Source organism: Botryllus schlosseri, chromosome 1 (assembly GCF_051294905.1).
Source record: "Botryllus schlosseri isolate E-star chromosome 1, Bs_hap1, whole genome shotgun sequence".
Lineage (NCBI taxonomy): Eukaryota > Metazoa > Chordata > Ascidiacea > Stolidobranchia > Styelidae > Botryllus > Botryllus schlosseri.
The window spans coordinates 30,437,136-30,459,016 of NC_137236.1; the positions used below are offsets into that span (position 1 = coordinate 30,437,136).

General features: G+C 41.4%; 1 protein-coding gene across 2 annotated transcripts in view; it reads right to left on the reverse strand.

Annotated features, from left to right (window-relative positions):
* LOC145447140 (uncharacterized) overlaps positions 1–9,148 on the reverse strand; it is a 31,691-nt gene extending 22,543 nt beyond the window's left edge. Inside the window, exons 1-7 of one of the 2 annotated variants that reach the window (XM_080325561.1) lie at positions 8,520–9,148; positions 7,501–7,575; positions 5,292–5,445; positions 3,977–4,211; positions 2,832–3,008; positions 2,303–2,493; positions 1,468–1,595 (exon numbers count right to left, since the gene is read on the reverse strand). In XM_080325561.1, the coding sequence (XP_080181687.1) occupies positions 1,468–1,595; positions 2,303–2,493; positions 2,832–3,008; positions 3,977–4,211; positions 5,292–5,445; positions 7,501–7,575; positions 8,520–8,568 (1,009 nt within the window). In that variant the 5' untranslated portion in view covers positions 8,569–9,148. The remainder of the gene's footprint in view (positions 1–1,467; positions 1,596–2,302; positions 2,494–2,831; positions 3,009–3,976; positions 4,212–5,291; positions 5,446–7,500; positions 7,576–8,519) is intronic. The other variant, XM_080325565.1, reaches the window with a different exon arrangement.
* Positions 9,149–21,881: the final 12,733 nt, after the last annotated feature.

Here is a 21,881-nt window from a genome sequence, read left to right on the forward strand (position 1 = left end):
GGCACTGCGCTCTAAAAATGATGTGGTCTCAAATTGAAGGTAAAAACGAACAAAAATTTTTGGCCGCAGCCATTTCCTTCAGAACGCCACCGTAATGGAGCTGCAATTTATTGAAATTTCTACAAGACCTGCTGCCGCGGCTGCTTAACCCGTTACATGGCACGATGTCTTCATCGTCGCACTTGCTCGACGCGATTAGGCAGTCACGCAGAGAACGAATTTTAGATAGTTGTCAGCCGATGTTATGAAGGAAATGTGTCTAAGTTTCGTTCTCTGCGTGACTGCCTTATCGCGTCGAGCAAGTGCGACGATGAAGATATCGTGCCATGTAACGGGTTAAGCAGCCGCGGCAGCAGGTCTTGTAGAAATTTCAATAAATTGCAGCTCCATTACGGTGGCGTTCTGAAGGAAATGGCTGCGGCCAAAAATTTTTGTTCGTTTTTACCTTCAATTTGAGACCACATCATTTTTAGAGCGCAGTGCCCCTTTAATGTGCACGATACCTAGCGACGCCTGAGGCCACATAAGGCCAGAATGCTGAAGTAGATGGTGACGTTTAAACGTCGCCAAATGTATCAACTGGAGCAAACAAATGATAATTAATCCCATAAAATTAATATCTTCCGTCGCTTTGACAACAATTTCGACGAGGACTTGCAAGGAATATAAGCTTACGCCTTAGCGGTCTCAGCCAGACCGGACAATGTATTCGGCATCTGAGTAGATTGCTATGGGCAGAGTGTACAACGGGTTTCTCTACTCGCTACCGATATTACTCCGTTAACAAGTTATACAGCAGTAACCCACACCCCAATCGCACGGATTTGGTTTTTATGATACAATAAGCACATGAAATCAAGATTAACCCCGTTCGCCGGCTAGATTTTTTACATCAGACAACGCTATCAATCTCATTGATTGGTTGAATAAGCATCATTCTCTGAATACCTTCATGTAGTGTATTTCGCTCTTGATGTAGTGTAATTGCGAATCAATCTCAACTTTTGTAACAAAGCAAGTACAATTTTTGATATTGTCAAGGTGCATGATCGTTTAGTGTTGATTTTTTACGCTGCCAGCGTCATGCATATAGTTGCCCGCAGTTTGAATGCAATAGATTTCATCCAGAGATGTTATAACGAAGTGAAAATTGTAATTTCTGAAAAAGGTTCACAGGCAGAACCAACCAAGGTTCTTTTGTGAACGTGAACCTCTAAATTTCTGAGGTTCACACACAGAACGCGAACGTGAACCTCGCGTTCACACCATCCCTACAAAATAGTCTACTTTTCCCTGAAAAAAATTAGTTAAGTCTTGGAAACTACTACTTATTGTGGATTGGTAATATATGACACTACTTATTATTGAACTGAATTATAGCTGCAGCTACCATGACTACATCAGCGTAATATGTGATTTAACTACAAAAATGGCTGTTAATATCGTCCCAATTCTACAACCACATACCAACTTCGAATGGGTGTTTCAGTCCCAGGCAGTGGCCACACTCGTGCACGAGATAATGCAGCAGACGGCGATGTGCCTCGGCCCTTCTCTTCGGACAAGACGCCTCCAGTCCTTTGAATGATCTGTGCCTAGAATATAACGATATTCAATAATGTATCTGGAATGAACATAGGGCTTTCTATTCCCATAAAACATTGATCTTGCCAATGATCCGTTAGATCAATACTAATCCTTTATTTAATCTTGTTTATATTGCTGTTGTTTGTATATTCTCTAAACTGTTATAGTAGTTCTTGAAATGAAAACAGCAACATTAGGTTGATTAGTTCCGTGTGATCCAGACTATATGCAATTATGCATATTCACCCACACATTATTAACAATCAAACTACACGGACTGAAAATATTTCACTTTGAATTGACTCGAAATTGGAAAACATCAGAACACTTGATTTAGACTTGCGTCAAATTTGCGCGACTTGACGCATGACTTGACTTGAAAATTTTTAAAATGTATTGGCTGGACTCGAGTCAAAATATGCAGCGACTAGAAATGATTTGTGACTCCAAGGCAGTGACTTGATCCCTACACTGAATCGAGTCAACTTCAAAATTTGAGTGGCTTGACTGAAGACTTGGCAAGAAACAATTTCAAATGAATCGTTTTGTCGCGAGTAAAAATACGCAGTGACTAGAAATGACTTGTGGCTTGAAGTTAGTGACTTAACCCTGACATCGGGTTCAACCTCAGTTTAAACGCAAGTTCCAGCTCAAAGAACGTTTCTGATGGTTGACACGTGCGGCTGTTGTCGGAAAGACTTTGCACAGTACTCACTTCGTGAACAGCCCAAATCCATGTTTGCCTCTCTTGTCAAACGAGAACCCCATGAACCTCTTGTCGGGTGGCACAGTGCCCAGCATGCACCAGATGTTCTCATCGGCACTCTCCGACTCGTCAAAGTAAGCCATCATCACCTCATACAGATCGGCCTTCGTCCACGGATCGTGAGGGGTCGGATCGTCAACCTGAAAACGAATAGCGCTTCTTTATCAGCTGTTCTCATCTTCAACCGAAGTTGGAAAACTAGAAAATTTACAGGTTTTCAAAATTAGATTCTAAGTAGAATTGTAGCCACGCAGTGTCTACAAACTAGATTAGAATTAGAATTGCCGAATCAAAAATAGTCAACCGACTCACAATTACAGCCTATCGCATAATGCTTGAAAAAATTCAACCCCATACTGAGGTATATCTCACTGCGCCCGTGGAAATGTCTCCGTGGACTTCGGAGAGATACACAGTTTAGAAATACGCCCCTTATACTCATAAGTGCCTGAAATGTTGACTTTTATGGAGAGCATACCTTTTCACAGTCGTTCTCGTTGAAAATCAGCTTCAAGCCGGCATCTTCAAAAGCAGAAAACGGATCGAGCTTCCTATCACGCAAAACGCGCGGGGTGTCGCGAAGATCTTTCAAGCTGATGGTGGGCCAGATGAACTTATCGGTGTAGTCAATGTCCAACTTGACCTCCTTGAAGAACTGAAAAGGATGCATTACAACTTGATCAATCGGCATCTAGTCGATCTGCAATATTCCTTAGCCCATTTTCAATTCAGTAATTCCTATTATCATTTATAACAGCGGTTAACAACCGGGGGAAATTCCCCCCTTGGGGATAATTTTGGAATTTTTAGGGGGAATCTGGCTTTAGGGTTGCATCGGAAGATACATTGGGTTCACAAGGCTTTTAAATTTTTATGGTAGAACTGTTAAGCATGGAACTAGTGCCATAGTAGTTCTTTACAATTGTATGTTTCTTAGTTGGATTTTAAGCTAGGTAGATGCCTTCCGTAAATATTACACGCCCTGATAAAGTGAGGCCCGCGAGACGATTTCGTTGGGCCCGTGACAGCCTCTCGACCAAATTACTACTAAGCAGGAAAAAGTCAAGCCGAATTTTGCACAAGTCCGCTGGTAAAAACGTCTACCTTAAAAGCCAACACATGAGCAAACGTGAAACACATACCAAATTAATCGATTCAGCTCAAGGCCATGGTAAGCGGACTTGGTGATTTATTTTTCGTCAGCGGCTACCCGACCGGCAAAAACAAGTCAAATCGAGCTGTACCGTACTAAAGTGTAGTGCATGCGGTCCGCACTCGACAAAGTTCTGACGTATCTGAATATGTTTGGCCATACATTGCTCAGTCAACAAATGGTTGCGCGTTAAAAACACCTTTTTTTAGCCACAGACAGCTTTTTCATAGGGTGGAATTTTAACTCAAATATTGGCCAAGGGGTCCACGAGACGAAAAAGGTTGGGAACCAGTTATTTATTAGTTCGTTGTGTTTTAGTTGGTTATTGTTGCGGAGTTTTAAAGGTCGTCAGTTGTACTTCTCGTTTTATAGTTGTAGCTTTTGAAAAGTGAGCAGTTTTCGTTCTAGTTTTAGTTGCACATTTTGACAATCCAGTAGTTTTTACAATACTGACACTAACACACGCATACCTTTCCAGTTCTTTCCAGATCGTAAGACACTTTCTGTTGACCTTTGATCATGATGTCAAGTTTTGCCGTCCATTTCGTCCCAGCGTTCTGGCGTAGCGCGAGATTGATCTTGCCGCCGACACGCGAGCCTGTGCTGAAAACGGCCTTGATCCCGGCCGTCACCGTGTACGTATCGGGTTCGCCTCTGGTCACTTTCAGGGTCATCGGCATGATTTTGAAATACATCGACGCTGGCCTGCGTGACAAGTGCTATCATCGACAAGAATGATTTAGACTTAGTGAGATTAGGCACACTCAGAAAGCTTTCGTAACAATTATTTCACCACATACTTTTGTGTCCGAGCGAAAATGAAAGGCTGGCCTATATTTTTTTGATATATAGGCATTGGGGCTGTTCACAAAAGCCAGGGATATATAGAACTCTATATATCCCTGACAAAAGCTTTCATATTCCTACTACATTGTTGCGACAAAAGACACTTCCAGGTATTGGCTTTCACTTGTTGAATACATTTTCTTATATTTTACCCGCTTGTCAGTGTAGGCTATTTCCTCTTCGAGGTTGCCAATTACAGTGTGGAAAGAATCTCAATTGAGAACTATATCACCATCGTTTGTAAAGGGCTATTTTATGAAAAATACTGCCTTCCAGCTGGTCAGCGTCGTGATTTCTTCTATTGTATGCAATTTCTTTATCTAAACCAGTGGTTCCCAACGCGGTCGATATTGTCCTCCAGCGGGCGATTTTTAGAAACAAGGGGGCGAAAATACCGAAGGGGCGATTGGGGGGAGGGAAGTGTTTGAGCTTCCAGTGATATATATTTAATTACCACGGCCAAAGTGCACGTGCAGACGGCTTATTCACGTGAACACAACGGGAAGCAGACGCGGAAACTGGTTTACCGAGCACCTACACTAGGAAAATTACTTTCTTGGGCCAATTCACCAGCCATTAGAGTTAGGTGAATCAATTTCCGTTTATACGTCCTCTTATTCGGATCCCTAATTATGGGGGAGGGGCGAAGATTTGTGTCGAGCATGGTAAGGGGCGACGAGCCGAAAATGGTTGGGAACCACTAATCTGAACGCTACCACAGGCGCATTTCCGGATGCAAATGCGTGAGAGGGGCATGCCCATTCATTCAGGCACACCTTCAACACGGTGTTTAGTCGTGGTGAAGTGACGAAATTTGTCATCGTAAATACTATTATATCCAGACGCGGGCGGAATGTAAATTGTGATCAAAGTGACAAATGTCATGCTTCAAGTGTTACCTAATTTCTACAGTTTTGGATAGAAGCCTCGTATTCTTACCATGAATACGGGCCACTACTCCTTCTGCTGACTGTGCCGCTAACCATATCCAACGACTTGGTGTATTTGCCGGTTTTGTCAATGTCGACTATAAGCTGAATGTCTGCGGTGCGGTCCATGCCTTCGTAACACCCACTGCACGGATTTGCCACCGCTGTAACAAAGTAGAACACATAAGCGCATGTTATCGACTTATCTCACGATGTGTGCTTGAAATACGTTAGTATGATGCAAGCATCCGTGCAAAATGGATGTGGAATACAGATGGCATGCTAGAAACGACCCTGCTCCTGCCGCCGTATGGCCATATTTCTCTATAGGCATTAGGCATATGAGTAGTCGACATGTTGTGATTATACAGGTATAAAGAGGCAGTTTTGCTAGTTTTGATTACCTGTCTTGTTGCTCAACGCAGAATGAAGATTACTGTGATGTTTAGTAGGCTACCCTACGCGTACCGGAGAAGTACATGTTGTGTATTTTAGGCCTGGATCTAATACACGAAGGTCACTTATTCTCTGTAACGTGATTATTCCTTTTATTTGGTAATAGAATTGGACTTTCGACTTTAAAAATGTTTGGATTTTGATGGAGTTGGACTGAATTGAAAATGTCAGGACTGGATCAGGACTGAAAAATATCACAGTCCGCTCATCACTGCTGCTCACCACAAAGTAAAATGACAGATTTTCCTCAGACTCAAGTAAACAGATATTTACTGCTCTAAAGTGTCTTTAAATGATTGCCTTAAGCCTCCACCTCTGTATTTTAACATGCCTGTTCATCGTTTTTGGGTGACCACAACTCACGTGCACTGATTGACTTCTTTTACGGATTCTGGATTGGAAACGTATGACATAACAATTTAAACACGGACCGAGTAATTCGTAATGTAACAATGACGACAAACAAGTTCAAAACATTTGGAAACCGTTACTTTTTACTTCAATTGTTACGAGGTACTTTGCTATATTTGCATAATTTTCAATCGAGATTATACGCACTATACGCGAGGCTACGTAATCACAGTATTAGCGCACAACAGTGTAGGCCTACACACGAGAACAACCAGCCATAAACAACATGTTCAACGCATTTCCGGTTCAGTTTAGACAGCCTATATGGTTTTAGTTCAAACATTAGTAGTTTTTATGTTCCAAACTCCAGGCTAATTTTCGCGGGCCAGTCAGAATCGCGTCGCGAGCCGCACTTTGCCCAGGTCTGCTGTAGACCATTACCGAATTCTATTGATAGGTCTCGTAATGACCGTTAAGAATCTATTAGTGTGCAGCCTGCCGCCCGCGAATTTAGTTGGTGTGAAAAGTTTGAGACAAGCTGAGTGCGCTTAACAAAAGGCACAAACACACACTATAATTGGCATATATGGATTTTGATGTTGAATAATTTCTTCAATGCTATGTTCGCGGGATTTGTGTACCTTAAAACCACAAATGTTTATCGAATTTTAGTGATAAGTCACGCCATCGCCGTTACTAATTGTGATCGTGGGTCCTGCAACTATTATACATTCAACGCGAATCCCGCGGTTTCAAGGCATGTTTTCATATCTGACTCACTTTTCAAAACGGTTGCACATCATTGCCGTAAATGATTTTAGAAATGTGGGTGTCACAACAAATGCAACAAATTCAGACATCATACATGCAGATATAACAACAACCAACTTGAAGACCTGTTTCATCTTAGCTTATTGTGGACAAAAGGTGTCAGCGTAAAATAAATAATCTGTCTTTAATCGTGATGGCAACGCCAAATCTGCGATGAGGCATCAAATTACATATTCAATCCTTCCGTCTATTTATCACTGCGTCAGCAGGGAGCGTACCACAGAGGCCATGTATTGTATACCATTACCTCTGACTCTTGTCACCTGATACAGAACCAACTAACAAGTGCTATTCTCGAAGTCATATTCAATCAATTGGTCAAATTATCTTCAGTGTAACTTTCAAGTCGAACGCCAAATCCATTTCAAAACCACCAATACCTAGGATACCGCTTGTGTTGGGTTAAAGGGACATGATATTCGCGATTCCAACCCACAAAAATGAAACGCTGCGATATCCAATGATGAATCAGGAGTCGACTCGCGAAGTAATTTGTGTCTGTTCACAAGTTTTGATCCATACCAAGTGCAAAGTTAGAGAGAAACCGAAACAAGATTCCCGTGCTTCACCACTCCACTAACCTAGTGGAACTTGTGTCCGGCGCGTAGGAGCGACTGATGTCCGTGCAATTTCTGACACATCACCAGAGCCCGAGTCTTCGATCCCAATACAAGCATTTAATATTAAAACCAAAATGAATCGGTTACCCCTGCAACTATTTCCACATTATCTACCATCACACTTTACTCCAGGGGCGGGCAACTGCTCTAGTCGGCGAGCCGGATATAGGAAAATTAAGTAATTGGTAGGCCGGATTGCTGAATCGATAACATTATTCGCCCATTTATCCACATATACAAGGAATAAATCGTGTTTAATGAATGTATTTTAATGACAGCAATGTCACTTCAAAGCCATTTCAAGCCGATAATTACGGACATAATTTGGATTTTGGATCAACATTGTCATACAGGCGCCGCCATGTCTGCTATTCTCTGATCAATTCACACACGGTGCAATCCTTGATTAAGATTTCAAGGCGTTTGATAAACCCGGAACCCCAAATTTCCCAAGATATCAATTCATAGGGTTGAGTACATCGTAAATGCCGATAATGCAAGTTTCCTCGCTTCGACGAACTTACGCGTAAGCTCCACTATTACACGCTGTGCACACGTATATGATAACATACCGCTGGGCATATGTCCTCCTTTAAGAGGATTTGTCATCTTTTATAACTTTTTTGAAAGTGTCCTTGGAGGACGCCCAAATGTCCTCTTATTTGAGAATTTTGGTTAGATATAGGGCCAAATTAGACTGAAACACAATAAGTCAGCACTGTAGTAACGCTCTGGCGGCTATTTCGGGAACTGGACCGGAAAGTAGACTTTTTTTATTTTTATTCAACCACCTGATGATATGAAAAACTGTATTTTTGAGAATTGACCGAGAAAGTGACATTCAGCGGCTAAAATTTAACGTTCAAGGAAGTAGTGGGGAATCTCGGCAGAAGACGGGAAACTGTCCGATGACAGGAAAAAATCCCGCGGGCCGCATATGTTGCCCGTCCCTGCTTTACTCCGTTTACATAGTCACTTACCGTCATCCTTGTAGCGCTTCAGTGGTGGTGGGGTTTCTCGGTGTGACATCACAATGCCTGGCGATCTCGTAGTGTAGGAGAATAGCTATATATATAAGCTGCAAATTTGATGGACAGGAAAACATAGATTAGGATTATGGTTACAAAAGGTATGCGCACTTGCGCAGTAGTGCGGTGGCAATGATGGAAGTCCAACTTCGGATAGGATCGCTACCTTGTAACTACAGACTTGTTCGCGAATTTTGAAAGTTCCCGATATGTTCAAATCAGCTACTATCCATCCACATTTCTCTTGACCCTCCCCGGTTACAAAGCGATTCCACGTTGCGATATCAAACGAAGGCTTATGCGGCTGCGAAGCCCCGGGCTAGCTATAAAGATCGTATCAAATTACACAGTGCGTAGTAAAGTTTACAGCACAACGACAATTACCCTCCGACTACATAGACAAGGATGGATTTCTACGCCTGTGAAATGGCCCGCCGGGTAATTCTGCGTGACTTCTGACACAGTTCCACAGTTCTTAGTATCAGCTCGGCACTACAAATACCTGAATGTTTAGTAACATGCCAATTCTCGGCGACGAGGAAACATGAAAAGAAAATTAACGTGGATATCTCAACAATGTATTCAGCCAATCATTTTACAACTGTTCTGTCCAAACATGGGATATACCGAAACGTCTTCAATACATGACATACATTGCGTTGATGTAAGTATCCCGGAGTGTTACAATGGCTTTATGCAAGGCTTAAAAGACTAAACTATATATCTTCCACTTCAGACGGTTAGGGTAAAGGGAAAATTTTATAACCCAGTGATTATATTCTGTGTTAAGTTCGATTATGCACGTTTTATGCGACCGCAGAGAACATAATGCCACTCTACACCATAAACGTACTTCGGTATTTTTCCAACTCCATTAAACATTGACAATGCTGTAGGTTGATTACAACTTCGCCTAACTGCCATTTACGGGGATTTGCGTAGATTTGTGCTACATGATTTGATGTTATGACACGAACAATCGAGGTTTCAAGACTTCCGCAACGAGAAAGAGGTATCAACACTATGATTATTTGTCATCGATGATAATATCACTCTTGGCGGATACTTCACTACGCCAAAAAATCGTACCTCATTTCGAACCATTAGAATTAATACTAGATTCGGATTCGATTACTAGAATCGGGGTGCTCAACCCTGCAAGGAATACTGCTCACGAGACAATTAGCTAAATTCATCGAAATGCCTGTGTATCATTGTATTGCGTTCACTCCGTAGCTAAACGTTACCGAATACTCTCAGAGCAGTCACTACATGGTGTTCAATTTGAAACTGACTTATTGGATGATTTCGCAGCTTCTTCGTTTTGCGGACCTTTCGCAAAACCACCCGCTCCAGGCGTGAATAGTCTTCACAAATTATAGTATATGCTAAACGCCGACTGTTTGGAGAATGGCAAATTCGCTCCACTATTTTGGTGCCTATTGATAGTGGTTGGAATACCGAGGACTATGATCTCTCTTGTATCTTAACTTTGTTCCGAAAGCATCTTCGTCTGGCGACTATATCTCATCACACCGTAAAACCCTTCTGGTAACAATGCATTCCGCAAGGGATATGGCCTGGAATTCAATATCTCACGGCAAGAGCAAAAGTGAAATTGCAGCATACGTATATTATTACCTATTTACATTCAATACAGTCTACGCCGCGCTTGATGTTAGATACAGTGTGAATATGACTAACCAATACATAAACTGCAGGTTCTTTTCGGCGGATAGTAGACGAGTAATCATAACATCGTTCAGTATATATACTATATAATAGTCTTGCGGACTTATTCCGCAGCATCAATACGCTACAAATCTACCTAGGATCGCTATTCCCTAATCGTCAGCTCAGAAAAAGAAACCGTCTAGCATTGATCTGAAACGAGGCGAGACGTGTGTGGGCGACGCGAAGATATTCCTCGGCATTGAGCCGACGGGACAACAACGCACTTTAGGTAGACATTAAATAAATATTGAACAGTTGCGAGTTTACGAACACAACAAGAACGACTAGTATTGAAACGAAATGCCTTTATAGTGGCGACGCGTCCATAATGATGGTATATATTCCATTGAATTATAATACTATGGTATTGCGACGGTGGAATGGAAAATGAATTGCTTATTTATTGGTTCTACTTCATTCAATCATTCCCCTGCGTAATCATGAATAGACACATTCACAGCTGACCTTCAGTCGGGTTCCAAAAATCTAATAATTTATCATCACTGGTCCACGGCATAAAATTATTCAAGGAAGCCCTCGATGAGAGATATGTAAACTGCACAAGCACATTGCACAGTGTACAGGACATGTAAAAGTACAATTTGTACGTCGTCCACCCATTCGTCCACCCATTTGTCATGAGCCAATGTCTAATAGAGACTATCCATAACCCATAAACGTTTGACAAACTTATTCTAAAAGTCGGCGGAAACGCAGTTTGCCAGATGTAATCCGTATGCTGGAAGTAAATTTGCTCGTACAACCCGTAATTAGTGACGTCCAAATACTCCATAACAATGGGTGGAATGATGTAGTGGGGAACACGCAGCAACTTATAGCGGGTGCTGATAAGTGATATTATAACTCGCACTACATCTTGCCTAAAACGGTATATCTGACTCTGCTGCATTGTATTTTTATTATCAATTCAAAGGTCCACAAGATTGCCGTAACATGTAAAGATAGGAATGTATCGAAAATTGTAGTAGTATTTCAATTATACATCCACCCTGGCCTGAAGATGTAAATTAGAGGCATGCACGCTGCACAGTCCACACTGCACAGCTGCTCACTAAACGAAAAGTAAAATAAGGCAACTTATATGAAGGAAAGCGGTGAAAGTATAGAGGTATGTGTCGAAGGGTAGACGACGTCAATATGTCATATCCTTGTCCCGTAATCTAAGTAGGCTACTGACTACCTACCCCTGCAAGGCTAAAAATTACGTTAACTCTATGCCCACCGCATTATGAATCGGATGAGAATACGTACACTAATGCCATGGTCTCAGTGACCGCACCTTATCGACAGAAAACTCTTTATAAAAAGTCTAGAAGTGGGCCTTGCTACAAGCCGGCAACTATGGAGTATAAATGAAGAAATTATCCTGTTGTAAATGACCAATGACCATTGACCATAGTAGTTGACAAACTCCAAGAACACCACAAACAACAACACATCTGGTGGTGTTGACGTAGCGCATCTGGTCTGCTGCTAATGCTGTCGTGTAAATAGCGAACAGGAATCACGCACTGGTAATATAGATTTTATTCTAAAATATTTGCTGAAGCAATATGGTATTTCATACATGGATACATTCGAGATTTTCCGGATATATCACGCGCGACGCCATGGCTACAGTGTATTGGCGCGAATGTAACATCTGGACTAAAATGGGGCGAGATGTGATATGTGGGCGAAGCGAATATATTGGTATAGACATTGAGCCTCTGGATAACACTAACAACGTATACATTAATAAATAAAAATTGATCAATCGCGAGTAAGCGTGACGAACTGAGCAAACAAGACTACTAACAAAAACGAAATATCTTGCTGTGGTGACACCTCCATAACTAAGTTAATAAAGTATATTGAATTACTATATTACGATATGACGATGGTGGATAGGAAAAAGAATAGCTTGTTTATTGATTCTTCGATATTCAAATTCATTCATCCCGTTGTGAAATTATGAAAATACGCAAGGTCTTCAGGAGAATAACCACTGTTTTACGACTTACAATTCTTCAAGCTCTTGCTAAGAAACATTGAGTGCAGAGTGTAGCGTGCAAATGATGTAAAAGTACATATACATTGAACAATGAACACGTAGTGTATTGCACATCGTGCGGGAATATCTACTCATTCGTGATTCGCTAATGTAATTGATATGAAACAACTACTACAAGAAATATATAGGCTACACATAGCCCAGTTGAATAATTCCAATGCGAGGAGCCCATTTCGAAATTTAATTTAATTTTGTTCTATCAATCACAGCGTATATATTGTACATCGACATGCCCTGGTGAAATCATAGGATTGGGATTGTCTCAACCATTCATGCTGTGCTTGTTTGGTTCACTCCGGAAATATAAATGTGGTAACTGGTAAGTCTGATGTTTTACGGACTTGTATGCTCGCATGAATTTTTGTGACACAGCAGTTCAAGAATTCTGCACGCGTCATTGCATTCCAATATTGTCATTGTCTGTGCAAACAATACGCTACGAGCGCTTGAGAACAGCTACGATTTTCGTCAGGCAATAAATGTCCCGGTAAGTCTGCAAAAATTGAACGAAGAGCTATCCAATATAGGACTTTATCACAGACGTTAGGCCATGAATGATGATGTAGTAATGCCGGAACGGATGGTACCAGCCTCACGTCATTATTTTCATACCACATAGCATTCCAACTACAGTACGATATTAATGTTGAATCGATACTATCACCATCTTCCTGGTGTGGTATACATAAATATGATTTCGCGCTATTTCTTGATTCAGCTTGCGAATCAGGTTTGGTGAAAAATCGGGAAATATCAAGAAAGCGAAATACACCAGACAGTGAGAGATATACTATAATGCGTTCGATAGACAGGGAAATTTGAACAGCTTCTTGGAGGTACAGAACTTCACTATACAATTAAAATGTATATTCATATTGAAATGAACCCGAATATTTTCAGCTGACACTCGTCAGGGGTAATCGTCAGCAACTAGTAGACAATTCAAAAGAACATCGTATATCAACAATCGTATCACAAAATAAGACGTCACCAGCATGAAATGTCGAGTACGAGAGCGTTCAATGTACAATTTTTAGATCAGTGGTTCCCAACCTGGAGGTGCACCCCCCCCCCCCTTGAGGGGGCGTGAAAGCATCTAAAGGGGGCGCGAAGGAGCGGTCAACTGAAAAAAATTCGCGCACTGCGCGATTTACCTCCAATTCACGCGTGTTTCTCTCTCTCTATATATATATCTATCATATAGGGGGCGTTTTTTAAGAAAGGTTGGGAACCACTATTTTAGATGATAGACGAACTCTCTTTGATGACACAGCATTGGCTGGTGTATTTTGATAAAAGTCGACTCCAAGGCACACAAATGAAAGTGTGAACGACCCTTTCCGAGTATGCGAAATCTGTCGTCTCGTTAATTTTTCGCACAGGCGGGATTATCCAACAAGAGTTTGGCAATTGCAGAATTTATGGCCTTCAATTGTTCTGCATCAATCTTGAGCGGATGAGTTAAGGGTGAGCTTTCCACCGAGCGTGTTCTAATGAATCTGGGGACATGCTGATTTAGGCGTTCCTGCAAGCGCTTTGACGTTCTTCCCACGTAGCCACAATCACACTGTCACTTGAAATTCGTAAACTACAATTCGTCATATTTTGTGATACGATTGTTGATATACGATGTTCTTTTTAATTCTACTACTTGTTGACGATTACCCCTGACGAGTGTCAGCCGAAAATATCCGGGTTCATTTCAATATGATTAATGATTATACTATTCAACGGGTAAATTTCTATAGAGTCTGGTTGCTAAACCCGAAACTAATTCGCCCTTCGCGTCGCAATCCGATACGACATATCCGCACCCAGCGATGTAATGCAATATCTGTGTATAAAGCACGATCGGGCTGCAATCTAGGTACATCGAATGTTAACGTCACGGACCATTGGATTTATAGGCTACCCAACGCTGCAACAGCGGCGAACGACCCGACCATAACATCGGCGTCCCCGGCATACGAGGTAAACCGATTCCGTGAAGGCTTTCACTATAAATATAATGTACGTTATATACAGTTACAATACTAGCGCTCTGCGCTAGCATATAGCCTAGTTTCCAGCTGGTATGTAGTGATAAGTTGGACAATTATATACAGAGGTCGCCTTGTGGCATTTGGAGGCATGTTAGACGTTGCACGCTGGCTTTCTTTGCGATTTCTAGCGCCATACAATCTCAAACACAGTAACACACTGCCAAACGGCTAATCCCTCATTGCTCCGTGTAGTTCTTATTATAGCTCGAAATGGGCTTCCTTAGCAGAAAAAACCTGACGACACACTGTATAATATCGCTGCTTCTGATTTCTAAAAAGCGTAGACTGGCTTTGATACTCTGCATATCAACACCGACTGAGAATTGAAATCTTCTGCCTTCGAGCGTTACCTATAGAACGCCAGCGCGCTCATAATTTCGTATAATTACATTCTTCGTACCAAGATGTTACCGTATGCACGCTAGTCGCAGTGAAACCAACTGCCCTGTGAACTGTAGCGCCTTCGCTTCACGGACGCTGGTTATCGTGAAGACTTCCGCAATGCCACGCGCATTTATCACGAATAGCTGAGATGTGGACATTGGTAAATGAACTCTATTCTACAACGTCGGTTCTTGGCTGGTATCTCATTTGACACATCGGTAACGGTTATAACATAACAGCGTCGTTTCACCCTGGTGCGGTATATAAGCCCGACACGATGCTTAAATGGACAGGACACTGCTATCTAAATATGGTGTGTTCTTGAATTCAAGATGAGAGTGAAAAAGGAATTTTGGCAGCAGCCATTTTCTTCAGAGTGGCACCGTACCGTATTCGAACTGTAGCGAAAAGAATTTTACGAAAAATACGATTCCGGTCAATCTCTGTGATATCGAGGAGACGCTTTTAACCTTTTGCGAAAGTTTTGGCACGCATTTCATCAATGTTATATTAATCTTTTTCAATGCGGTCAGGGATAGAATGCGAGAGAGAGAATTTCTTGCTTCGTCAACCGAAACAAACAACAAACACTTGGGAGTATGTAAAAAATCCCCCCAAACGACAACACACACAGGGAGAGAAAGAAAGAGATTTTATACAGACTACAGAGTATGTCTCTGTAGTAACTACAGATACTCTGTAGTCTGTATAAAATCTCTTTCTTTCTCTCCCTGTGTGTGTTGTCGTTTGGGGGGATTTTTTACATACTCAGACATACTACAGTGTAGTATGTCTGAGTATGTCAAAAATCCCCACAAATGAAATCACGTGACATACTAGTTGCGATCAAAACAAGGGATTGGATGCATAAGCACTACTATCTGCAAGGCACAAGCGAAGGCAAAAAAGTGTACAAAAATATGCAAACCAAGTGACACATATGAAAGCAAATGCCAAAAAAGCATACTTCCAGAAAAGATTCGAAGAGTGCTCCAAAGATCCCAAGAATACATGGAAAACCACTGGAGAAATTATCAACCTAACTAAAGGTAATGCTCCCAAGAGTGCTGTTGACATCGAGCTACTCGAGTATGGCAGCATGATCAAAGACCAGCTTGCAGTAGCAGAAAAGTTCAATCAATATTTTGCAACATTGGTCCGGATCTTGCAGCTTCAATACCAAACTCCTCCAATGACTTTCTCTCGTACTTGAGTCCTGGCCCGCAGAAATCCATTTTTCATGAGCCGACAAGTAAAGGAGAAGTTGCGATCATATTATCTGAAATGAAAAGTAACAAAGCAGTAGGACCCGATCTCATCCCAACTCACTTTCTGAAGCTAGTTTTTTAATATTATTGGCGATGTTATATGAATTTTCTTTAATGAGTCGATACGTCTAGTCATTTTCCCAGGTGCACTGAAAACTGCCAGAGTAATGCCAGTGTTTAAGAAAGGCTGTAAAAAGCTAATTTCTAACTACCGACCAATATCTGTTTTGCCAAATCTTGCCACGTTTTTTGAGAAACTGATTGACTGCCGACTCAAGAATTTTTTTGAATTGAATGCAGTATAGTCTCCAACTCAGCATGGATTCAGATCAAACCACAACACCAACCATGCAATACTATCAATTGTAACGGACTATATTACAAAACCGTCAAGCAAAAAAAAAGTGGCTTCAGCATTTTTATCGACCTCCGCAAATCTTTCGACACAGTTAACCACAGAATCTTAAGATACAAGCTAGAACACTGTGGAATCAGGGGTATTGCAGCAACTCTACTTGAAAGCTACCTGGAAAATCGCAAACAATTTGTTAAACTGGGGACATTAAGAACGACTACCAGAGATAAAACTTGTGGAGTGCCACAAGGCTCAGTCCTTGGACCGACTTTTTTTCTCATTTATATTAACGATATTGTTAATGCATCTTTTTTCCGCACACCCCTATTTGCTGATGATACTCTCCTCTTCGTAACCTCCAACACTGTCGATGATTTGCATGCATCTGTGAATAGGGAACTCCCAAAAGCGTCGAGATGGCTGCAAGCAAACGAACTAAGTTTGAATGCAGATAAGACTGAGAGCATATAGTGTCCTATATGGTGTCGACACAGGCAAATTTCACGCCTCAATGAAATTGTATCACGTCACAATTTTCATTTGGCTACAGGCAATTTGACGGTCATTTTTGACCGGCTTTCCGAGTATTAAATTTGGTAAAACGGGTATCAATCGAAATCTGACACTGCACTGATTACGAAAATATAAATTTTATTCCGATCGTGGCCCTGGAACTCCCACAATAAGCCTCGAATTTTTTATTGTTATGGAGATTGGCATTGGGACGCAACAATGCAGAACAATGCTGTCTGGCTCTTTTTCTTTTGAGCTACTCTATCGTTTCGCCAAACAGCATTGTTGCGTCCCAATGCCCAAGTAATATATTCTAGTGCGGAGCGGATCGACAAATTCTCTGGTCCGGCTCCGATCCGGTTTGCCAATTCTCTGGTCCGGATCCGGCCGTATCAGGAAAAAGTACTGATCCGGATCCGATCCGGCTCTGGCCTAAAATGAGAAAGTCCTGCCGGAAATCCGGCCCAACACGGTACGCTGGTTCCGTGAATTTAAAATATGGCTCGTTTTTTTCGCTCTGGCTTGGCGGTTACTTGCGTGTTGTTGGTTGGTAGTTAATTAGTTACAAACGTCATGTTTATCCATAAAGATTCTGGCCTTATCAAAAAAGTAGTGACCCGGCAAGAATTTCAACAAATAATGCATACATACATACTAAGATAACTCTCGTGCCACCGAAAATTATACCCCTCGCGACCCATACATTAAAGGACCCTGCGAGAGAGAGAGAGAGTCTTTATTTTCATCCAACCAAAGTACATAACACATAGCAGTGATGGCGGTACAGAAAATATGCATGCACAGTATTCGGTATCAGATAGGAATGATCGATAAGACCGTGAAAGTCATCTAGTCTGATCACACCACCTTCAAACAGGTACGCTTGACTCTAAACAGTCTTGGCTGTAAAAAATGTTAATCTGTATTACAGTGTTGCAAATGTGCGTCTGTAATGGTGGCATTTTTACATACTACCTTCATTCCTCGTGCCATTCAAACCGTTATTACGGAATTATGATGACTGTCGAAAAGAAGAATGCGGAAAGTCAATTTTACGTCATTTTCCCGCGTGTCGTAGGCTCAGACGCGCTGATTCAGTGCCTGCCTCAACACCTGCTTGCGAACTGGACTTTCGATTATGTTATAATAATAGAGTATTGCTTTCACAACTACATTCATTGCAGTAAAGAATTTATTAACTCGAAGACTTTTCGTGTGCCCCTTATCGAGAGTTAACGGCACGATAATAAGCATACAGAGAGAGATTCAAACGAAAACCAAATTGGCAGAGCATGGCGTAATAATACAATAATAAAAAATTAACGCTAGGCAAAGTCAGCTGTTCCGGTAGTCATAACAAGAGACGAGAGAGTATCAAATTATACAATAATGCACGGAAGACAACACACAGACAAATAGCGGTATATATTAATAAATAACGGTATATATTAATAAAGTTAATGAATTCTTTACTACAATGAATGTAGTTGTGAAAGCAATACTCAAGTTTAGTACCGCCAACCATATTTTCAAGTTATAATAATAGTGCGAAAATATGAATTCACTGCGGCTGGTGCGAGATAAAGTTACTGTAAAAGTCACGAATAGTGGTGTGACTTATGATAAACAAGTTATCACAAATGCGTCGCAACGACCAAATAGGACCCATGAATTTCGGCAGAAAAAGTAACATATATGACGATATTCATGTACACTCAGGTGACTCAGCCGTATCACTTTTATCATTCGTACTATAATTATCTCCATCCGCACAAGCTCGTACCATCCAACAGGTTGAAAGGCACTGCTCTGTAGTTTTGCAAATGCACCTTTAGTTAGATGTCATAGCTTTTGAATATCGGCTGACCATATCGGTTTTATCGGTGAAGGTGCCAGTTATCGAGTCATCGGTTTCGGCTCAAACATCCAATACAGGTCTGGCTCTACTTACGATACCACGACGGTTCAGCTACTGTAAGTTACAGTAAGTATAGGCCTATAAGGTATCGGAGCTCAACGGACAACGTAACAACGGCGACCGAAGACGGGTATGGTACCGGCAATGGGGGCGAGCTCGAAGGGGGGCACAAAATTACTTCGTGAATTACCATAAACTATGGTGTAAATTTTGATCGCGCTAGGCGCGATTTAATGTTGTTGAATCTCTTCATTATTGGGTTCCCTTCCCCAAAGAAAAAAATATAGGCATGATTTATAGAAATTGGCATTTCGGCGTGCCATTACCGCGCCACGACGAAGTTTTAGGCCATGTAACATGCGACTCCGAGAAGTGTGCCAGAACGATCGGCTGAGAGAAAACCTTTGCCGAAAAGGACTGCCCTTATGCTGACCGAACACTTCGATATACAGACATCTACATATATGTTCATTGTTCATGTTCAATTGTCCATATAAGAGCCTATAAATGGATGGCGCCAAATGTTCCTGTCCTGGAAATAAGGCAAAATGCCTTCCCGCAGTGGAAAATTATTTGCAAGTGAAGAAATAGCAATTTGAAATCGTGTGCGTCTTTTAGTTTGGTATGTTTGGGCGATTTTAGTATCTTTTGACATAGAACACAGGAGCAATGTCCCCTTAATTCTTGATGAGTCTGCGCACACTCACCAACTCACTGCGCAGAACCGTAGACAACAGTGCATAACGACTAAAAAAAAGGTCATCACTTCGGATTTTTTGTGCGCAAATTAGATTTTCTGTGCGCAGATACCGTGTAAGCACTGCGCATTTGCGCACGTGCGCAGCTTAGAGGGGACATCGCTGGTAAGGGAAGAGGGAAAGAAGAATTGGAATGGATTTTCAATATTATGTTCTCCTTCTGTGTGTACATCATATTTTGAAGGTTTTCTCTTTTAACACTCAGTTGATACACAGTTCATTGTGCGCTTCAGCAATCTATTGCAATGTATTAGATATGTAGTTGGATAGTTTTTGTGGTAGATTTTGTTTCTATGAATCAGTTAGAATTTAGTCAGTTAGAATTTGGGGTTTCGCGAAAGCTTGCAGATTAGCGTATGTGTTCGACGGATTAGTAAAAGTTAGGAAGCTTTAATCTATTGCTACATTGCAAGCAGGCGAGACGAAATAAACTCTACAGATACAGCATTGTTTCAGTACATTGTCGTCTTTTGTTTCCAACAATAATAATACAAATAGTAATTTCATTATCTCCAGCCAGAATAATGAACTTTCGTTAGCACAGTATCGATGATACCTACTTTATCAGCAGATAGACAGGATATTGTTGCAATTCGGTCGTGGTTATCATTTCATTGTTTGGTATTTATAATCGTTGGTTGCGACAATACATCGACTCATTTCCAGCGTATGTGATACCGATTCCAACCATGAATAAGTGTAGACAGAAAGCGCTCAATGTCACGCCAAGTGATAACCGACGTATATTTAAGGACGATAACAGAGCTCATTTTTTCATTATGACATTTGCCTTCATTGTTACTAGGTGCAGTGACGGAATATATATTTGAGCCAATGGACAGTTTTCAGAATACTTCGCTTTGCTGTCGCAAGAACATGGGAGAAGATCGGAGCAAAATAACGATGGATGTAATGTCCCGAAGACTGCCGCTGAAAAGAGTGCGCCGATGCCTGCTATTTGAATTCAACTCGAGCAACAATCGTTCTCGCAGCACTAACAACTCGCCAATTAACCTCACTGACGATGAAGTCAAATCCATGCCCGGTGTAAGAGTAATTGCAAGACCCCAACCTCGCATCAACACGCCACCAATGGCCGATTTTCTTCTGAATATCGGCGCCATTTCCGCGGAGCGACACGCCCAGTTAACAGAGGATTGGACCTTAACTCATTGAAAGCCCGAAAGCAGCTAATTATTTGTGACGCTATAGGCTTTTGATATATGTCAATTTCCTTTATTTTATATGAATATTGTTTGATAAACATGTGTTCTTTTCTGCTGGATGTTTCCATTTGACTTGCCCGCCTTGGACGGTTCGGTTTATGAGAATTGCGCACTGCGCAGTTAATTAAATTTCAGAGTTCATCCAACGAGGTATATTTAGTTCAAACGATGCCCAGTTCTGCAGAATTTTACAGCACGCTCGACGATTTTGCGTGTCATCCTGGCGACATGGGCGTAGTCAGGTGTAGCCATTTTTCGTAAATAAATATAAAGTGGGGTATTTTGGAGAAGGTGTTTTCAACCTGAAATTTTTCTTACCGCTTCGTAGGATCTAATCTGTGGGTGCCGCAGTTGGTTAAACACTGCCGTCACGACGCTAATGGTTGGTGGTTGGATTCTCGGCTCTGCCATGTTTCTATGTGGGGTTTCTATCGGAGGTTTATCTGGGCTCCTCATGGCCGATCCCGCTGTACATACCGCGCATTGAAAAGCCCAGAGAAAGAAAGAGCCGAACTCTTGAAAGATGGCAGCAAAAAGACCAAGTTGGAACAGCAAAAAAGCTGGGCGCAAATGACGTTACAGGCGATAAGCGTCAATGTTGTGTGAATAAAACAAACAAACAAACAATATCAATTATCAAAATTACGCAATGATTATCTACTACCACTACAATAGAACTACTATCCACTCCTAACTTTATGGTGCAATAAGGAACATTTTTGTTGTGAAGCGTAATGCGAAGAAGCACCGAATTTTGTGTGATATCATCACATAGTTGAGTGTCAAATATAACGACAACAATATTGATCATTTTGACGCAATGAGTTTACATAGTTCTTGAAGCAAAGACATCCAAAACATTTGAATTCTTGCTCATTTTTATGGCACTATTATGAAAGGTTTACAAACCGAAAACGTTAATACCGGTCTACTATATCCGACACACGGCTACGTTACCCAGGAACTACTGCGTTATTTTAAGGAAGTCATCCCAAATCCTCTATGGAGGAGTGACATCTAGTACAGGTAAATCTCCGCTTAC